General features: G+C 44.4%; 4 protein-coding genes and 1 long non-coding RNA gene across 7 annotated transcripts; 3 read left to right on the top strand and 2 right to left on the bottom strand.

Annotated features, from left to right (window-relative positions):
* Positions 1-4,247: 4,247 nt before the first annotated feature.
* On the top strand, positions 4,248-7,470 carry aamp (angio associated migratory cell protein). 2 transcript variants are annotated; one of them, XM_088358660.1, is made up of 12 exons: positions 4,248-4,484; positions 4,558-4,751; positions 5,079-5,213; positions 5,322-5,441; positions 5,555-5,694; positions 5,768-5,912; positions 6,064-6,147; positions 6,328-6,443; positions 6,524-6,618; positions 6,741-6,831; positions 6,904-7,058; positions 7,143-7,470. In XM_088358660.1, exons 2-12 carry the CDS (start codon positions 4,661-4,663, stop codon positions 7,216-7,218), a joined length of 1,248 nt encoding a protein of 415 aa, XP_088214786.1. In that variant the 5' UTR covers positions 4,248-4,484; positions 4,558-4,660; the 3' UTR covers positions 7,219-7,470. The 2 variants fall into 2 exon arrangements, with proteins under 2 accessions (XP_088214786.1, XP_088214776.1); XM_088358650.1 differs by having other exon boundaries at positions 4,249-4,751.
* Positions 7,471-7,472: 2 nt separating this feature from the next.
* Positions 7,473-9,139, bottom strand: LOC148402989 (uncharacterized). The gene is made up of 2 exons (XR_015853532.1): positions 9,043-9,139; positions 7,473-8,292 (listed from the first exon to the last, which is right to left on the bottom strand). It is a non-coding gene; the product is annotated as an uncharacterized LOC148402989 (long non-coding RNA).
* A 31-nt stretch (positions 9,140-9,170) lies between these two features.
* Positions 9,171-13,136, top strand: gpbar1 (G protein-coupled bile acid receptor 1). The gene is made up of 2 exons (XM_088358670.1): positions 9,171-9,372; positions 11,101-13,136. The coding sequence occupies exons 1-2, from the start codon at positions 9,339-9,341 to the stop codon at positions 12,189-12,191; spliced, it is 1,125 nt and encodes a 374-aa protein (XP_088214796.1). The 5' UTR covers positions 9,171-9,338; the 3' UTR covers positions 12,192-13,136.
* LOC148402987 (intermediate filament protein ON3-like) lies at positions 12,792-16,731 on the bottom strand. 2 transcript variants are annotated; one of them, XM_088358694.1, is made up of 9 exons: positions 16,507-16,731; positions 16,200-16,408; positions 16,076-16,136; positions 15,670-15,765; positions 15,430-15,594; positions 15,236-15,361; positions 14,913-15,133; positions 14,795-14,820; positions 12,792-12,865 (listed from the first exon to the last, which is right to left on the bottom strand). In XM_088358694.1, the coding sequence occupies exons 1-9, from the start codon at positions 16,666-16,668 to the stop codon at positions 12,807-12,809; spliced, it is 1,125 nt and encodes a 374-aa protein (XP_088214820.1). In that variant the 5' UTR covers positions 16,669-16,731; the 3' UTR covers positions 12,792-12,806. The 2 variants fall into 2 exon arrangements, with proteins under 2 accessions (XP_088214820.1, XP_088214811.1); XM_088358685.1 differs by lacking the exon at positions 12,792-12,865 and adding an exon at positions 13,664-14,403.
* A 445-nt stretch (positions 16,732-17,176) lies between these two features.
* On the top strand, positions 17,177-19,468 carry LOC148402986 (keratin, type I cytoskeletal 18-like). The gene is made up of 8 exons (XM_088358638.1): positions 17,177-17,678; positions 17,818-17,900; positions 18,123-18,279; positions 18,356-18,517; positions 18,582-18,707; positions 18,806-19,026; positions 19,090-19,124; positions 19,203-19,468. The coding sequence occupies exons 1-8, from the start codon at positions 17,316-17,318 to the stop codon at positions 19,409-19,411; spliced, it is 1,356 nt and encodes a 451-aa protein (XP_088214764.1). The 5' UTR covers positions 17,177-17,315; the 3' UTR covers positions 19,412-19,468.
* The last annotated feature ends 3 nt before the right edge of the window (positions 19,469-19,471 follow it).

The following is a 19,471-nucleotide window of genomic DNA, read 5'->3' as shown; positions in this document are numbered from 1 at the left end:
GCCGTGTTTGCATGCGTGCTTGCGTGCTGTTTGTTTGCGTGCGTGCGTGCTGTTTTCATTCTTGCGCATGTGGTACTTGCGTGCGTGAGCGTAAACCTACGTAAACATCTTGCGTGCGCGTATGCCTAGGTGCCTATGTACGTAAACGCACAAACCAGTAGTGGGCCTGAGGTAAGAAGCACAAATGCGGCCAAATGCGGCCAAATGCGGCCAAACACGCTCTACTTAAGACTACTTGTGTAAAACAAACCAACAAAAACAAATCAATGAAAAATACTGTTAAAGTACAAATTGTCGTTTTACTCATTTCACATACAAGCAACTGTTTACGTCATTACAGCACTCAAAAATAGTCAAATGAATGGGACTGAAATGTTCTTAACGTCAAAAATATACACATTTGCATATATGTTCACAATTAAAAACTGTCCACTCTTTTATTAAATGACATATTTCTTGTATCTAAAAGGGAACAAATCATGTGATATCTTACATGTGGCTTACAACTACTAAAAATAGAGAGAGAGGGAGAGAGAAAGGTCGAGAGAGTGAAATCGATCAATCGGTAGAATAGAGCTCCCTCCAAAGGCTTATTTACTTTCTTATGTGGACAGGAGCAATTGGATAAGATCTCAATCAAGAGTTCAATCATGCTTGACTGCATTATAGTGGGGGGAAAAGTATCCATGTAAGAAATGATTCAAATAAAATGCGTTGTACATTAAAGTTAAACATAGCTGAACTGCAATCAGGCATTGATTCTTTCACGTTCCACTAGAGGGCGCCCATGTACCACGACTGCTACTTGTACCACAATTGAGAACCACTGTTTTGTTTGATTTTGTTTTGTTTTATGGGGCATACCCAGCATGTGTGTGCGTTGTTTTTTTTTCATCAAAAGACAATATGTTATCGTGAATATTTTTGCTGAGCCTCACGCTATAGCTCTCAGCCCCCAGTTTGAGAACCACTTAGCCGTACTGCTCAGCATTTAACACGCATCGAGCGGAAGCAAAATGAAACAAGCGTTATTATCAAATTCTTGCTCAATGTAACATGAGGGGCCTTTCTCATTCCCTGCTCGAATGCAATGAATGTTCATTTCCACTGCTTGATATTAGATTTAGCCTCTCACACAGCCACCCACACGAGGCCAGGTTTTGCTGGTGTGATGATCGTAAGATGCTAAAGAGTTTCTCGGATTGGGGCCAGTCAACAGAGCGCTCCCGTTCTTTTTTTCGCACGAGTTCAACGGTCAGACGCTGTTGACAATGTCCAACGACTTCTCGTTCCGGGTGTTGCGCTATCTGGCATCATAAAGTCATTCAAACATGCATAAAGGTCAAGTTTATTGTTTCCAATCTTTGAAGAGGGAATCATCTCAACATTGTCTTCCCGTTTTGATTATTTTTAGCCCAGGCGCAGCTTTCTGCTGCTTGACTTGCATTTATGAATCGGGGTCGTTCCTCTTTTGGAGTACAAGGGAGGTCTGTTGGGATCGCCGTAACCACGGCAACAGAGAATTGTAATTTGTATTCGGCAACACAGCATCAGTTATGTAAGGTGAGCGACCGCGTCTTGTTGCGCTTCAGCGCACGCGCTAAAGACACGAGACCCTGGCTCTGGCACACTCTCTTCCAAAAAATTGGCAAAGTGATCAGAAAACGTCGTCATCACATTTGAGCCGACAATTTGAAAGCGTGTAAGTTGCAGCTTTGTGAGACTGCACATGACCACAAACTAAACAGAAGACGGGACCAGTTTGATTGTGGCCAGCCGTGTGCAATAATCACGCTATCTAATGAGCATCTTGATCTGACACACCTCTTAAACATCGAAACAAAAAGTTGATGTTTTTCCTCAGTTCCAAATGACAATATGCTGTTTTTACAATTTAATTCCAGCCTTAATGCGTTCAGCTCTCGTGTGGCTGACAAATTGCTCTATTTATTGCTTTTACCGCATGTAAGCAATAAAAGGCCATAAAAGATCATCATTATCAGACATACTAAAAAAAAAAAAAAAAGAAGGCTTTAATCCAGATTTGTCATAAAACCCAGATTGGTTCTGGACATCTGTATTATTGTTATAAGGACTCTCCTAAAAAAAAACATCAAAGTGTGTGTAAATGCATGTGCGGTCAGAGCGGTGATGTCAAAAGACGGATTAGACTGGCTTATTTGGCCTAGAACGGCACATGTGCAATTTGGTCAGTGTCGCGTTCATGTTGCCAAGTAGCTGATGTCAGTTTAACCGTTTTGCATCCAAGGGGATCAACCGGTGAGTGAGCCAAACTATCAAACACACGCACACACCAAAAAACTCTCGATGATCTTCAAATCAATGACATTTTGCCTGGTGGCTGGCTGAAAAGCAGCAATGGGGCCAGAAAAGTCAACAGGCCTAGCGTAAAGTAGCACCCTGCCACCGCAGCGGACACATCACACGCAGGCTGCGGACCAGACCACTTGTAAGACACACACACAACTGGCTGTTAGCGGTTAGCCAGGGGAAGCTCAAGTCTCACCCAGCGTGCTCCCGCATGCAGCGTGCGGACAAAGTAGCAAGACCTCAGGGTTGCTTTCTTTACGCTTAACATATAACAGTCACATCCAGTGGGGAAAAAAAAGAGAAAAAACAAAGTGCTTCTTATTTTCATACATTGGTTGAATATACGTAATGTGGGCTCGCACCCCACCTTAGTTCCTGTGTATGTCAAACTTTTAATGAGGTGTCCCGATGACATCTACGAGCTGAATTCATGTGGACCTTTAAAAGTCACCAGAAAACAAAAAGACAGAATAAGACAACCTCAATTTCAGCAATCATCCTCTGTGCTATTGCATTGATTAGTGTCATCATTTTGCTTGGAGTATTTGCAAAACAAACTGGAAATTATGGCTGCCCATTCCACACACAGAACAGAACTTGTGTGGCTTCATTTATCCTCTATCATTATTCTAGTCCAAAGCAAAATCATTCCCACTTGAGTCAGTTCTGTTATTTTTAAGAGGACGAGTCATTTATACTCGCCTTCTTTTAGGCATTTTATGACCTATGCTATATTTATGCTCAATATTGCTCAAAGGAGCTGCTAATCCGTCAATAATTTCCTTTAGCAGATTTAAGTGTGTCATGATGGCTCCTTTGAAAGCTTTTTCTGGGAAGTAGAGTGACTTAGACACATTTAACCATGAAACCAGAAAATTCAATTACAGACCGGAGAAATGTCAGCACTATAATTCAGCATTGACAATACCTGTCAAAAGAAAATGCCATAAACTGTTCAACACATATGCCGTATAATTTGACAAATAGTCAAAAAAAAGAATAATAACAGACACATCTTCCACCACATCAAGCGTCCATCCCTTAAATGAGTCATTATTATGCTCTAACGTTGTTTGTCTGATGTTTGCTGCATCTCTCAACATACATGCAACCCTGTTCCTAAAACCTTTTCGCCACAGAAACTAAAGCGATCGACATGACTCATCAATAATGACATCATCAGGGTAATTGCTCTGACTATGTGTAGGCCTGTTTTCAGCATTAATTAGGAGAGTATGCCACTCAAATCATCAAAGCCTTGTTACTCATATGACCATTTAAAAATAAATAAATATATATTTTTTTAAATAGCCAAGTTTATTCTAGACCAGTAAGCAAAGCAATTTACGCAGCTAGTGTGTCATCTTGAGCAAAAGCTCTCAAATTAGCATCGATTTGGAACCCTCCAATTGTGATTTGTAAAATTTATGAATAAATTGTAAAATAATATAGTACAATTATAATTCTTTGATTCATTCATTCACTTTCCAAACCGGGTGGTAGGTGTGCTGGAGCCCATCCCAGCTGTCTATGAGCGGTAATATAAAGTTCAATAGTTGTAAAGGACTGACTTTGCAATATTTTGGTTATATTGCGCTTCAGTAAGTAAGTGTGTAACAACGTGAAACAGAAAAATATATAACATATCTCATTAAAACTGTGTACACCATTCATGGTGGAGCTGGATGAATCAGATCATTATGGCTTTTGTTTTAAAATCAGAAGAAGAAAAATACAGAATAAATGGCCCATTTTCCCCACAAATACTTTTTCCCCCTACTTTTTTTTGGTTTAGTTTGGCGGCTGTGTGATTTTCATTGTTAACACTGACATCTAGTGGATGTGGCTGTTATGGCGCAGTGACTGCTTTCATGATGTCATCACCCTGCGACTCTAAGATATAATTTACCCCGGAGTAGGTTTTCAGGCAATCCTTCATTTCAAACGATTTAAATAGTCAACAATTCTGGGACATTTACTCGTCAAACATTGCGACATCATATAGCTATAATAGGAGCAACCAAATACGCCATTTTATGGGACGTGAGCGTGGTCATAATTTGGATTGAGTACCTGATTTACCTTGGCAAACAAAATTCGGGGCAGAGTACAGAGTCGGGCAACGTGGAAAGACACAGTGAGAAATAGTGTCTGTAGGTTTGTTTAATTGTTGTTTATTTTTAGTTTTCGACATGCCGCTCACGATGATCTATTTTTCATCAACAGCACATGCGACATTGGCTCGGATTGAAATATAATAGTGTCCTCATTGCCCAACTGCAAAAGCTGCCTCTTGGTTTAGTTGTTTAGCTCGAAGCGTGCTAGCAGCATGGCTAACCCGGAGCAAGATTCCATAGAACTTCACGGAGACGAAGAAATCATTGAAGTCATCGAGCTGAATGACAATGATGATGGTCCAGGTGCGTTGAAATTAAACTGGACAAAATCTCAACCATCTCTGTTTTTTTTGTGTTTCGATTTGCAATACCATGTGGCAATTAGCAAATGTTAAGTGTAATGTGTTTTAAATCCAATTTTGGCCATGATAAATTAGCACCTCTCAAATAAACAGTACCAATTATTATCCCGACCCACAGAGAATTCGAGCATAACCGTCTGTGGTCCCCACTTGCACGTTTTTAATTTGACCCTTTTTTTGTGTTTGTTTACACCAGTAAAGGTTGATCAGCCAACACGTTGGCCATCAGCTTGAATTGCAATGTCTCACATTTGGCTTGTGCCGACAGATAACTTGGCAGACGACATGGAGGACATTGGCTTTGAAGAGCCCGCCGATGCAGACAACGACGAAGGCTGGGAGACGGAGGACGAGATGGAATTGGAGCGGGATGATAGCGACTTGACTTTCTCCAAACACACCGGTATTGGTGCCATGCACCGTGGTCTTCCCTGCCATCAAGAAAACAATCAGTGTTTGACTTTGAATTTTCCTGTGGTCTTTTTCTTTTTTAATTTTATTCCCCCTTCAGGCTCTGTGTTTTGCGTGAGCTTGGACCCAGCCACTAATACCTTGGCAGTGACCGGAGGAGAAGACGATAAGGCGTACGTGTGGAGAGTGAGCGATGGCCAAGTTGTCTTGGAGTGTACTGGTGAGTCTGCAGATGTTGATTACGAAATGACATAGCTTGAAAAAACATAGCAAGAGAACACCGTATCATGTGGAAGGAAACCTTGACAACTTCTCCCATTTTTTTCCGCACAGGTCACAAAGACTCTGTCACGTGTGCTGTTTTCAGTCACGACTCCTCGCTTGTGGCTTCAGGTGACATGAGCGGCCTGATTAAAGTCTGGAAAGTGGAGACCAAAGAAGAGGTCTGGTCTTTTGAAGTCGGCGATCTGGAGGTAAAGCACATTTTGCTTTGATTTCTGGAAAGTGCAGTCAGAGCTCAAGTCTTGTGACCTGACTCTTCCTCAGTGGTTGGAGTGGCATCCCTGCGCTCCAGTGCTCCTGGCAGGAACCGATGATGGTAACATGTGGATGTGGAAGATTCCCGGTGGAGACTGTAAAACCTTCCAGAGTTCTGCATGCCAGTCCACCAGTGGCAAAGTCCTTCCTGACGGTAACCCACAAAAAGGAGTACAGTCATGCCTTCAACTTTGGACAAAATCATATTCCCCCATTGAAATGAATGGAAATGCCATCAATCCGTTCCAGCTCCCCAAGATTTTCCATGATGACAATATATGCTTGCACATGATGTTTTTCCTCAGGTAAACGCGCTGTGGTGGGTTATGAGGACGGAACCGTGCGCTTGTGGGATTTGAAGCAGGGCAACTGCCTCCATGTCATTAAAGGTGAATTTGTGTTTATCTCATTAGAAAACCAGAATTGAGTTGGAAGACGTTTATAGAAGAAAGTAAGATAGTAGGAGGTGTTAAACCACCATTTTCCTTAGTATCAGTAATGGAAATGACTCATTGCAGATCACTTCATTATTAATTTTCTCTTTACCATCCGCATTAAAAAAAAAAAAGGTCAGGATGGACACCAGGGGGCGCTAACATGCCTTACATGCAACAAGGATGGCTCGTTGGTCCTTACTGGCTCAGTGGATGGTAGTGTCAAGCTCATCAACACGGCTACCGGCAAGGTGGGTGCCATGGCAACACAATTGCAAAAATAGATGCCCTTTTATTTACATCAGTATTTATTTTTGACACTTTTTACCAGGTGGTGGGCGTGTTCTCTTTGGACGGGGGCAAAGCCAAAGGATCGAGAGATGGGGAAGAATCCAACTCTGTGGAGTCGGTGGGGTTCTGCAACATGTAAGTTGGCTTGTTGTAATGGATATGCATCTTTTACACACTGCTGATTTTTTTTTTTTCCTTCTCCCCAACACTTGTGGAACACACTCATAATGTGGGCGGCCATCTTGTGTCTTCTGCAGCCTTCCACTCATCGCCGCGGCGTATCTGGATGGCACCTTGGCCATTTACGATCTTTCCACACAAGTGCTACGACACAGCTGCCGGCATGAGGTTTGTCGTTTTGCCGCTCGCAAACTTGACAGGTAGCGTGAAAGGAAAATCCTTGACTCTCTTCGCCTCCAGGCTGGCGTGGTTCACCTGCAGTGGGAGGAGTCTTCTTCGCTGGTGTCCACCTGCAGTTTAGACGGAGCGCTGCGCCAATGGGACGCTCGCTCCGGGAAGATGGTGTCCGAGTATCGCGGTCACGCCGCTGAGATCTTAGACTTCACAATGAACAGGTGGGACGTGGCGTTTTCTTTTTGTTTTGTTTTTTAGCTTTATAGCAGACTTGGCTGCAGCTTGACGTTGTTCCTCTCCTCCAGGGAAGCGACAGTGGCAGTCACTGCCTCAGGAGACAACCAAGCCAAAGTCTTCTGCCTCCAAAGGCCTGATCGATAAAAAAAAAAGAGAGTGAATGCAGCAGAGAGAAATTTCAGGAATCAGGACAGAACCTGAACCCCAAAAGATTTCAACTCCTCCCATGGGCTTGTTCCACTTCGTAAAGCTCCACCTGATGAACTTTGCCGAAATAATTTCTCATCATGTTTGAATGGTCAAATTCCCTCCGGACTTTGTTTTATTATTCCTACCTGGGCTAACCTAATTGTAAATACAGCATGGAAAAATATACTAAAAGCACATTTTACTCCATCTGATTTTTTGGTTTTTATTGTTTGGTACCAATCATGTTTCCACCAATTATCAGGATATAAGTCACTTTTAAACGTTGTGATCCGTTGAGTGGCATCTTGTTTGTAATCTTGACATTTGATCAGATCAGAAAGAAGCTTGTAAGACATTTGGGAGCCAAGAAGACTCCTGAAGAAGTGACTTTTCCTTAATGGCACTTTAAATGTCATGAATAAACGAACCGGCTCAACCCTTAAACTCAATTGAAGCATAGGGGGGGGGGGGTTCATGACGTAAGATTGGTATCAATGGATCAGTCGGTCCAACTGAGTAGCACAAATCTCCCCTGGCTGGCTGGCTGGCTGGCTGGCCGGCTGGCCGTCCGGCTGGCTGGCTCCTAACCTAATCATAACCGGTGGTGCAGATTATCTTCATTTTTGAAAGTTCTCAACGAGTCGGTCAGCCTGGCACCAAAAACTGCGCTCGAGGCCCAACGATCAGTCCGTTCCAACTTGAAACCGGTGGTGGGATTGTTGTCCTGCCTCGCAGGAACGAGGATAAACATCCTGTGCACAAGTGCTCCTTCCTTCTCCCAACATTTCTGGAGCCTCTGAGCTCATTGTGTCTCGTTGTGTATTGTAACTCATCCAGACACGGGGTGTGAATTGTCACAATGTGTCTTCGGCCATGGTAAGAAACAGAGCTCGGGTTCCAACTTTGGCTGCGTGTCTTCCTTTCTCAAGTCGAGATGTTGTGATGTCCCGTCTCGCCTGGTCCTCCTGCGTAGCGTCTTTGCAGACACATGCAGCTTGTGGATCTGACAGGCCTCCAAACGCTCACGGCCTTGGAAAACAAAGACAGCCTCCGTCGTCCTTCCATCACACGCTGTGTTTAGACACCCGGCGGGCGTGTTGGGAATTTCTGACATACTGTATGCCCTGACTGACTGAGTGCGTGCGTGCGTGCGTGCGTAAGTGAGTGTGGCACAAGTTACCTATTTTTCCTTAATGCCATCACTTGCAAGTTGATATTAAAATTTAATATAATACATTTATATTTAATATACAATATTTAAAATTGCTATACATATTTAAAATATATTTAATTTAATATAAATGTAAATATATTAAAATGACGCTTTATATTTATATTTTTGTTAACAATTTATACAATTTACAGTAAAAAATCATGACGGTTGTAAAATTATTATATTTAAAATATAATATTTAATTGAATATAAATTTAAATATAATATTAAAATGAAACTTTATTTTTTGTTATCAACAATTTATACAATTGACAGTGAAAAATCATGCCAGTTGTACTTGAGGACATTTCAATGAATCCATTTTATCACGATGACTTTTTACCACTCCCCCCCTGCACTTGTACTAAGTATACTATACAGATGACGGGTTACTTTCCTGTCTCTATTTGGTTAGGTGTGTTCCAGTAAAGTGCTCAACAAATTGAGTGTTCACCTGAAACTCAATTAGATGACAGTGTGGCTCGGAGCCGTTACCAAAATTGGCTGCTGACCAATTTAAACCGAGATTTTGTTTGTTTTTTTATATCAAAGGAATAAATGTACACCTTGGATAGGAGATGCAAGGGGATGAGCGAGAGAGAGAGAGCGAGAGCGAGAGAGAGAGAAAGTCAGTGGGTCAGAAGTCTGCTACCTCCTCCTTCTCTTCCTCCTTCTCTTCCTCCTTCTCCTCCTCCTCCTCCTTTCCAGCGTGCGGACAGACGTCTGGGCTGCTCAGTGTCTTGTGACGTCTCCAGAACTTGGGATCCACTAAAGGGATTATAAAGGAAGCAGCCATGATCATTCTGAGCAAGTGAGCGAGCGAGCGCAGATGTGGCAGGCAGAAGGGATGATAAGGTGCTGAATGGATCCGACCGGACCCATCTTCACTCAGAGAGGTAAAACCCGATTTCACTGACTTTGATTGATTTTCCAAAAAGTCACTGTGTAATCTAACAAAGGTTGTGGGATTGACACTTGTCATCTTTTATGTCGCTGTAATATGAGTGAACAGTGAATGAACCATGTGTCATATGGAAGAAAGCGTGGGCCGTCCCTGCTTCATAAACTGCAGTTTGATTCAATTTCAAAAAGTTAGCGGAAGCACTAACCTCCATTTACAACCCATTATTTGCTCCATTAAATGTCGATTGTCTTCAGATTGTTTGTCTTTGCTAAACTACCACTAGTAGATTTCAAATTTGTATTTTTTGTCGAATCAAATTTCAGTTTTCCAAGTCAATCCAATTCAAGCAGGGCTTTCATAATCAGTAGTGTGGGCAGAAGTTAATCAAACAAAGTGTCAGGCAGGGAACAAGGCGGAGGACTCGGATGCAGAGTCTTTCTTTTCTCTGACTTATTCCAATAAATGATGAACAGAAAATCCAACTCAAGGCGCCTCTCGCGAGGGAAACACTCGGCAAAAAGTCCAAACAAAAAGCGTCGCACTCGGGCGAGACAAAAAGGGCTAGGGGGAACAAGGCACTAACAAAAGGCGTCGCTCTGTGGCGAGACAAAAAGGAGGAATCTTACTGGGAGTTCGGACGTCAAGGAATCGCTGGTGGTCGGGACGAGGCAAGACACACTGGCACAAGACAAGGGGAAGACACGGACTAAATACACACTAAAGGGCTGGGACGCAGGTGCTGACAATTAGCGCCAATCGCGCAGGTGCACACAATCGGGATCGGGGAATACAAGACAACCGAAAACAGAGGAAGGAATCACGAACTGAAACGGAAAGGATGACAAAATAAAACAGGAAGTGAAGTTACGACACAGACAAGACAGAAATCCGGAAAAATAAACGTGACCGCATGACACAAAGGGCCTCTTTGGATTCTGTCTTTTGATTAAGAAGAAATATCTGAGCGAGATAACCGACAAAAGCTTGTTCCAATTCTAAAAGGGATTACGAAAAATGGAATTTGATGTTATCCATAATTGTTTATGGTAAAAGTAATCAAAGCAAAATGCCACCAAAGAAGTTCTGCGAGTCTGCGTGACGGCCGGCAAGATTCATCACTAGAGCCGCTGACTCCCCTGGAGTCGGATGCCAAAATACGTATAAGACTGGCTCATATCTTCATTTTGAAGTTCAACATTGAAATGTTGAATTTGTCTAGGATTTTTTTCTAATCAACGCTTTTAATTGTAAAAAAAGAATAATTCATATTTACATCTTACAATGATCCTTTGACATTTTCCCCAGAGGTTAAGGAAAGATGTGATTTTCCGAAGAGGCGCTTTATGAGTATTTGGCACCAAATGCCGCAGCCACCCACCGCTTCGATGTTAATGTCACTCTTAATGGTTGTCTGTCTGTACGACCGCTAATGAGTCCAAGGTTAATAAGTCCACCTCCCACAAGTCAGCTGGGAAAAGATTTACGATTTTCCCGTGTGGCTATGAACAGAATGTGCAGAGTACAAAGAAGGACGGATAGACGTCAAATTAGTCAGTGGCAGAGCTAGAGGGGGGAGGCGTGGGGGCACTGCAATTTTTTTTCAACCCACATTTCCACACGTTTATCAGCCTTTTCTGAAGAATTGTTGAAAAGAAATCTTTATTTTTGTGGACACCCTTGATATCTCCTCGGTCGGTCGTGTGATTTGGGCATCCCGCAGGGTCACCGCAGGTTGATGGGAGCGGAGCGTGCGCGTTGGGATCCCCAAGAATGGAGTGCGGCGAGCCTGGCGCTGTGCTGAGCCAGGAAAAGCTGATCTACGCCATCACCATCCCGCTGTCGGTTTCCATCATCCTCGCCAACCTGGTGATCATCTTTGGCATCGTTTGCACCCGGCAGCTCCACAACACGCCCAACTACTTCTTCCTGAGCCTGTTAGTGGCGGACCTGTGCACGGGCGTGGCGCTCCCTTTCATATCTCTGATGGGACTGAACCGCCAGCTGAGCTTCGGCTCTTGCCTGGTGGCGCACATTCTCCCAAACTTCCTCTTCCTGGCCTTTCTGCTCAACTTGGTGACGGTCCACTACGAGCGCTACGTCTGCATCGCCGAGCCCCTGCACTACAGCAACTTGTGGATGCATCGAAGTTTCCCCCTGGCCTTGCTGTTGGTGTGGACGCCGCCGCTCCTGTACGCCTCGCTGCCGGCTTTGGGCTGGAACAACTGGAGCGGGCCGGATTGGAACAGCTGTTGCGCACGCGACCCCAAGTTGCCCCTTTGGTCCAATTGTTCGGCCGACGTCCCCCCGTGCTGCTCGTACAGACGCGTCTTCACCAAGGCCTTCATCTACCTGGAGGTCTACGGTCTCGTCCTGCCCGCCATCCTCACCATCGGCGCCATGACCTGTCGCGTGCTGTGGATCACGCGGGGCCAACTGAAAGACATCTGCCGGCTGCACCGCTCGGTGGAGCGCGGCCAAGCTTCGGACCAGGAGCAGCGGCTGAACATGCGCTACACGCGCTGCCTTGTGGCGGTCTCCTTGACTTTTCTGGCCTGCTGGCTTCCCTACCTCATCTACATGCACGTGTGCATGGCTTACCTGATCAGCGACACCAAATGGAACTCCAACACGCTCATCGTACTCTCGTGCATGGGGATCGGAAGTACGACTGTGGTGCCGCTGGTGCTGGGCCTCGCCAACCGGCAGTACACGCGACCGGCGTACAAGCTGCAGCGGAAGCTTCGAGACAGGTTGAGGCAGAAGATTCAGACGGCCGGCAGGGAAAATGCCAACGACAATGCTACGGAGTAGCTTTTGTTCATTTGGGGCAATATATTATTTACGTTAAAAAAAAACAACTTTTATGATAGGTCCAAAACAATTGACCAGAATTTGATGATGTTATTGGCAGCATGGCTCTATTTTCGTCTACACGCCGCTTTTGTGCTTGAACTTGTCAACTCATGTCAAAAAGTCTACAGCGGTGGTTCTCAAAACGGGGTCCGAGAGGTTGGTTGGCAAAATAATTTGTAAAAAATTCTCATGTCATATCCTTTCAAAAAGTGCATTCCTACAGTGGATTTGAAAAGTCGACACCCCTGCCCTGCTACGCATGCAAGTTTTCAGTGACTGAACTCAATATGTTGCATAGGTGATGCTGTTGTTGATACTGATCAAGTCGTCGTTGTTGTTCTGGTAATAGTTGATTCGTAGTAGCTGAGCACCTAGTCGAGGTGGCCAAACAATGGCAGGGTAATGTGACCGTCGCATTGTTAGATTTCGCGCACGCACGCACGTCATGATGTGGTTGGAGCGCCTCTTGTTCCTTTGGCTGCACTTGAAATGATTGTAAGCAGTTTCCCTCTACCTCCTGCCTGGCCCGCAATGTTTACTCCTACTTTCCCCAGCGGTGGGCTGGGTGTTTATCTATGTACTGGTATGCAAGCTGAGGAGGAGAGAAGGATGCACTCCCTTGAGTAGTCCATCTACAGTAAGAAGACACAAGGAATAATATTGACCTAAGTTCCATACGGACATTTATTAAGAGGCTCGTGGCAGAACGTTGGCTAGCTCTCAGGAAGTACAATTTCCATTATTATTTTTTTTAAATGTCACTAGAAGGACTGCAAATGTGTGCTATGTTTATTAAAAGATGTATTTGCTTCAAAGCAAGAGAAGAAATTGGATGTTGGAATAAATGTGGAATATATTGTGTGCCTTCTTTTCCTGACTGAAAATGGGCTTTTATGTATGTATGTATGTATGTATGTATGTATGTATGTATGTATGTATGTATGTCTGTCTAACGTGTTGCACGTGGGTGGAAAGAAGATGGCCCCAGGAGCAAGAGCAGACTAATGAAATTAGGTGCAAACAAGGTCTAAAATGATGCACGGCGTGAGGAGAAATGAGATGCCCGCATGGATCTGGGTGTTCCTCCAGCATGTTAAGTCCATGTACAAATACGCATGTTTTCCATATCGGAAGAACGTGGACATGTCACGAAGAACGAGAAGCTGTTGGGAATACGTATTTAAGACAGGCTTTCGTCAGGGACGGCTTTTTTCCTCATTTAGTTTGAACGTGTGTAAAACAAAAGAACAAAGTGTGACTGCACTTTTTTCAAGCCGTCAAAATGTACCCACATTTATCGACTGTATTTGATAATTTTACAATTTCTTATCGGTCAGTTTATTTAGTTTAGATAAGACAAATGTCGTCAATTCGCACGTTTTACCTACTGTATATTTGTCAGGATCGGAATGGAGCAGGGCGAGCAAATGCACCTTGGACCAGCTTGGTTTATTGAGGGAAAAGGGAGTTGGAAGGGAGGAGAAGGGGCCAGGAACAAGACCAACACAACCGGCAAACTAACATAACAAGACCAACACAACCGGCAAACTAACATAACTTAATGGACCCAACCACCGACCTACCGCAGACTGGCTAACCGAAACAGAACTGACAAAGACAGGAACCAAGAAACAAGAAACATGACATGAGATGAGAAGACATCAACAATCCGACCGGGAGTGGCGTAACGCGCAGACACGACTTAAATACACGACAGGTAACGAGAGAGAGAGGCAGGTGACTGTGGTTACATTGATTGCGGTAACACGGGAGGGGAGGGGAGGGGAGGGGCGGGGAGGGGAGGGGCGACGCCAACACAAACCATGGCAACATATAGACATAATAAAACAACCAGGGACGAGTCGTGACAATATTGGACAAACCAAAAATGTATCTTATAAATCATAATCAAGTGCTGCTTTACAGCCTTAATGAATGTACCCAAACACCTTTTTTAAAATCTTACACAGTATATGAAGCCAAAACTCAATATGACATATTTAGAAAAAAAAAAAAAAAAAAAAGGTCAGACTGAAAAGCACCTCAAACTCCCTTCAATATCCAGCCGATGTTGTAACATGACACTGCTGCACGCATGATGAGTCACAAACGAACATTTGACTCCACTCGTCCGTCCAATTGGGTGCTGGCTGCCTGGATTTTTAGAAATCTAAGCAAAAGGGAGGTTTGGAATTCGTGGAAGACAATTGTGGAGGCAAATGAATACAGGATTTGTTTAAAATGCACTTTTATAGTGATGGGAAAAGGAAGCTGCAAATTTGGACTTTTTGACTCCTCGAGATGGCACTGTTGATTTAAAGGAAGAGGTTTACGAAATAGACACCCAGTCAAATAAACAACAACTGGTTCACAAAGCTAATTTAAAGCTTCATTTTCCCATTGCTACTTTCAGCTACAGTACAGTGCAAAAAAACATTGTTATTGTTAGCAGTGGGAGTCTGCTCCATTTTTTTTTCATGAAGAAAAATACAACTCAATATTATTGTAATACATGACAACTGAATTAAATAAAACGCTCAAAACAAAGTTAACATTCTTACCTGAATTGCGTATGAGTTTATCCATTCTGCAATGAAGACAAGGAAAAATCAGTTTGGGGACGAGTACTACAGCTGATGTGGCAAAACGATTTCCCATTTTCCCGTACTTCAACAATACCTCATCTCCTCTCCCTCCAGCAGCTTGCGATAGGTGGCGATCTCAATATCCAAGGCTAGCTTGAGGTTCATCAGCTCTTGGTGTTCTCGCATCTGGCCGGCCATATCTTGTTTGGCGCACCTCAGGGCCTCTTCCAGCTCACCGATGTCCTTGCAGGCCCCCTCCAAGCTTTTGTCTCCTTCCATGATTGCCTCGTCAACGTCCTTCCTCAGAGACTCTTCCTACAAGCAAAGAAACCAGCGACTCATAGAAAGGCAAAACAAAGGAAAAATCCCCAGACTTGAATTTGACTGTACTTACGTATCCCGGCTCTGTCAACAAACCTTTCTTTTGAGAGCATCCAGGTCTCCATTGAGCCTCTGGATGAAGCGCACCGTGTCTGAGATCTCCCTCCGTACATCTCGCACTTCCTGCTCTCGCTGTCCTGCTTTCAAAACCATTGCATCCATCTAGAAGCAAGCGGAATCAATCAATCAGTGGTGTTGAATCATCTGACACGAGACGTCCTCCTTTTTACCTTCTTCTGGTTCCAATGCTCTGCTTCCCCTTTGCTACGAGCAGCAATGTCGGCGTACTGACCCCTTACGCTCTCGACAATCTCGTTCACGTCCAGAGAGCGCTTAGCGTTTCCTCGTATAACCACCGTCTCGTTTTGGATTTGAGATTGCAGCTCTTTGATTTCCTGCGAGGAGTGCCGCCGCAATGTCGGTGGGGTGGGAGTAGAAACAAAAACGAGGGGATAAAACCTCCTGGTTACCTCATCGTAGCCGATCCTGAGGAAATCCAGCTGGCCTATCAGCTCTTCCAACACCAGAGTCAAATGGACAGCTTCCAAATGGCCTTCATCTGCATCCTTTTGCAAGGCACAATTTTAATACATGATACCAATGACTCCAAAAGTGTCCGAATGCAGGGTGCTGTTATAAAGCTTTGGGGATACCTCCGAAGTCCTCAAAAGGAACAAATAATAATCATCATTTTACAAACCCAAGGAATTCTTCAGAAAACGCTGATGAAGATTCATGAAATGTTCCTTACGGAGGATGCGTGGAAATGTTGAAAACAATTGCCAGAAAAATCGTAAAATACCCAAAAGTCGATCGATCATCTGGCCTGGCACTTTAAGTGCCTAAATGTAGAAGCGAAAGGAGTAGCTACAGTACCTTCTTGGTGATGATGAATTCATTTTCCAGTTCTGCTTTCTTCAGCAACTCATCCTCATATCTGAAGGCAAAATAAAATGGGAAGTGTCGTGCCGATATAGAAGGAGACAGGACGAGCTCTCACCTCTTCTTGCTGTCCTCTGCCACCTGCTGGTTGTGAAAGAGCTCGTCCTCAAGTTTTGTCTGGTCACTGAGTAAATTGTCAATCTGTTGCTTCAGCGCCTCCTCCAGTTGCATCGCTGTGCTCGTAATGTTCCCCACATATGCCTCTTGCTCTCGGAGGATCTTCAACTTTGTGTCCAATTTTTGGTTTTCATCTTCCTGGTGTTTCACCTGACACGGTGAGACAGACGATGGCCGCTCGGTTAAAAAGAAATCAAATAAGTAAAATATGCAGAAGTAGCTGTCATTTGAATGAATCACAAGTGTACCTTTTCAATCAACCTGACAAACTTATCGTTGAGTCCCACCATGTCGTCCTTTTCCCTGAACTTGCCCGCCGAGTGGACGTTGTTGCTCGGGTAGCTTCTGGCGGGCGTCGCGCTGCCGGCCGGGGTGTACGACTGGCTGCTGTAATCTCTTCCTTCGGACATCGCAAGCAGCGAGAGAACACAGTGACGCGCAGAAAGAAGATCGGAGCACGATGGCTCGACCTCACCGGCTCACCTTCATTTAAAGCAGGGTTGGGCCGATTGTTGCCTCCCCCCACCTCTGCCTGCATCCAATCCAAAGGGAGAAAAGTGGAAGGACAGGGAAATGGGCCAAAGGTATTGAAAGAAAGAAAGAAAGAAAGAAAGAAAGAAAGAAAGAAAGAAAGAAAGAAAGAAAGAAAGAAAGAAAGAAAGAAAGAAAGAAAGAAAGAAAGAAAGAAAGAAAGAAAAAGACGGCAAAAAAGTCCAAATTAATTTTACTGTAGCTGTAGCAAGCTTTTTTTTCATCCAATCAAACAAATGCCAAGCCTGTTGCGAAAATGCAACAAGTAAAATGACACCAGGACTAAACTCGTCATAAAATAAATATTAACTTATAAATATAACTTACAAAAGTCAATATACAAAGTATTTCTACGACCACTACTGAGCAAAAAGCGCAACAGAAAAAAACCTGAATTCTGAGGAGGTTGGATGTTAGCAGTGAGCCAATAGCATCCATCTCCAGGGGGCGGATTGGATCGGTGCGCTTATGTATAAAAGGATCAAGTTGTGTTGTTTTCGCGTTGTCAAGCTCCTCTTCTCTCATCATGCCTTCAAACACCGCTGCGAGCATGTTCGGTGGCGCGGGCGGAAGAGGCGCCAGGGCGTCGGTGGCCAGCTTGGAAGGGCTGCGCAACGTGCTGCGCAAGAACGAATCGGAGCGGGACTCCGCTTCGATCCGCGCAGCCGGTCCCGCCACGACCCCCGTTTCTCCGGCCCCTGCGGATGACAAACAGACGCTGCGAGCTTTGAACGGCCGGCTCTCCGGATACCTGGGCAGAGTCAAGCAGCTGGAGAAGGAGAACCAGCAGCTGAAGGAAGAGATCGAGGAGATTTGGGGGAAAAGGAGAACGGCGGAGGGCCGCGACTGGGGAGCGCTTGAGAAGCCGCTCAATCATCTCAAGAATAAGGTGGACGTCACTCTCGAGCTAATATTGATTGACTCCCAAAAGTGCTCCGTACACTCTAAAAGTACATTGGGATGAGGTGAATTTTGCACTCCAACCTTTAACCTTCTTGAAGTCTGCGAATGTGTCTTTACTTCCTTAGATAAAGGAGGTCACCATGCATAATGCCAAGCTGCTGCTCCAGATTGACAACACCAAACTGGCCAATGCTGATTTTATGAACAAGTCAGTCTCTAGATTCAGCTTCTTCAGTTCCTTTTTTTTCCTCAAACTGTTGGAAAATTGTGTCAAATTTCGACCTGGCGGAACCTTAGATGCTCTTCTTGATTGAGCTTCTTCCGTTCTAAAACGTTCTCTTCCTCAAAAGACTCGACTTGAACAAATGTTTAGAAAAAGGTCTTTCACGGACTCAGGTGAAGTACTAAGAGTTCCATTCCTGTCGTTGAGGCTCAATGATGAGACGAAGGCGAGGAAGGCGATTGAAAACGACCTGGATGACTTGAAGAAGAACATCGAGGACACCAAGCTGAGCAACAGACAAACACAGAAGGAGATTCATCTCGTGAAGGACGAGCTTGCCATCTTTGAGCAGGACCACAAAAACGTTGAGTCTTCACGTCAACACCGGCAAAATGAAGAGCCCAATCCACTTTGGGACTCGAGTGTCTCGTGCTTTGCAGGTTGTGGATGACCTGTGTGAGAAGATCAAGAACTCTGAGATCAATGTGGAGATTGAAACTCCCAACTCCAACTTGCCAGAGATTGTCAACAATATCCGCAAGCAGTACGACAAACTTGCCACCAAGAACCTGAAGGAGACCGAAGATCGGTACCGGAGCAAGGTACCTGACGTGTGGACTCGCAATCTCTTCGGTGTTATTTTACCTCACTTTGCGTCCTCTTTAGTTTGAAAACATCAAGGTTGAAGAGGCCCGCAATGCCGAAGCATTGCAGTCGGGGAAGTTGGAGCTCAAAGATTTGCTTCAACAGAAACAACATCTGGAGGTCAAGGTTCAGGGTGCACACAGCACGGTAAGCCATTATTAAATTCAAAGATCCAGAAATGATATGCTCGAGCTAATCTCAAGATCTGACAAGATATGAAAAGACCTACCTTCAACTGTCTCCAGATCTTCAATCTGGAGGAAAGCTTGAGGTTCACCAAGTTGGAGAACGGGCGTCGACTGGGCCCTTTCAACCGGACAATCTTGGACTTGGAACAGCAGTTGAGGAAGATGAGAGCGCATGTGGAGAGCCAGTTGGAGATGAACAAGGACCTGCTGTGCGTCAAGATGAAACTGGAGTCCGAGATCGATAACTACCAGCAGCTGATGTCGGACAATTTCGACAGGTGGGACCCTCCCACGTTTTGTTTTGCATTCAGCGAAAACGTGTTTGTATTCTCTTCTGACAGGGTGGACTTTTCTTTAGACCAGGGTCTGGCTCATGGTAAGTCCTGGACCTAATTGGAAGAACTAAACAAGCATTTATCTAATAAAGTTTGACTCGGTATGTTTTGTCCAAAAGACCAGCAAAAGCCTGACGGGGAGGAGCATGAAGTTATGAAGGAAGAAAATGAAGCCGCTCCATCACAAGCTCCACAAATCAAAGAAGAAGTTTTGACCGAGCCAACTGATGACCTTGCTGTGAGGAAAAATGCCAAAATTAGGAAGAGCTCCTCTTCTGAGTCTGAAGAGGAAAAGGCCAAGAATCAAGGCCAAGAGGAAAAAGCTTGATCCAATGGTGTCTTGCGGTCACATTGATGCATATGCAAATTTAAATCCTGGTCGAATAAA

This window comes from Syngnathus floridae, chromosome 2 (assembly GCF_059516105.1).
Source record: "Syngnathus floridae isolate MCC-2025c chromosome 2, RoL_Sflo_1.0, whole genome shotgun sequence".
Taxonomy (NCBI): Eukaryota; Metazoa; Chordata; class Actinopteri; order Syngnathiformes; family Syngnathidae; genus Syngnathus; species Syngnathus floridae.
Note: the sequence above shows the minus strand (reverse complement) of the source record. Positions and strands in the feature narration are given on the sequence as shown.

Bases quoted from the DNA above. Each gene is read 5' to 3' on its own strand.
- aamp (XM_088358660.1), top strand. From the start codon at position 4,661: ATGGCTAACCCGGAGCAAGATTCCATAGAACTTCACGGAGACGAAGAA. The intron at 5,214-5,321 runs GTATTGGTGCCA...TTCCCCCTTCAG, and splicing joins GACTTTCTCCAAACACACCG to GCTCTGTGTTTTGCGTGAGC. The intron at 5,442-5,554 runs GTGAGTCTGCAG...TTTTCCGCACAG, and splicing joins AGTTGTCTTGGAGTGTACTG to GTCACAAAGACTCTGTCACG.
- gpbar1 (XM_088358670.1), top strand. From the start codon at position 9,339: ATGGATCCGACCGGACCCATCTTCACTCAGAGAG. The intron at 9,373-11,100 runs GTAAAACCCGAT...GGCATCCCGCAG, and splicing joins ACCCATCTTCACTCAGAGAG to GGTCACCGCAGGTTGATGGG.
- LOC148402987 (XM_088358694.1), bottom strand. From the start codon at position 16,668: ATGTCCGAAGGAAGAGATTACAGCAGCCAGTCGTACACCCCGGCCGGC. The intron at 16,409-16,506 runs GTACACTTGTGA...TCACCGTGTCAG, and splicing joins TTGTCAGGTTGATTGAAAAG to GTGAAACACCAGGAAGATGA. The intron at 15,766-16,075 runs GTACTGTAGCTA...GCCTTGCAAAAG, and splicing joins AATTCATCATCACCAAGAAG to GATGCAGATGAAGGCCATTT.
- LOC148402986 (XM_088358638.1), top strand. From the start codon at position 17,316: ATGCCTTCAAACACCGCTGCGAGCATGTTCGGTGGCGCGGGCGGAAGA. The intron at 17,679-17,817 runs GTGGACGTCACT...TTACTTCCTTAG, and splicing joins TCAATCATCTCAAGAATAAG to ATAAAGGAGGTCACCATGCA. The intron at 17,901-18,122 runs GTCAGTCTCTAG...CCTGTCGTTGAG, and splicing joins AATGCTGATTTTATGAACAA to GCTCAATGATGAGACGAAGG.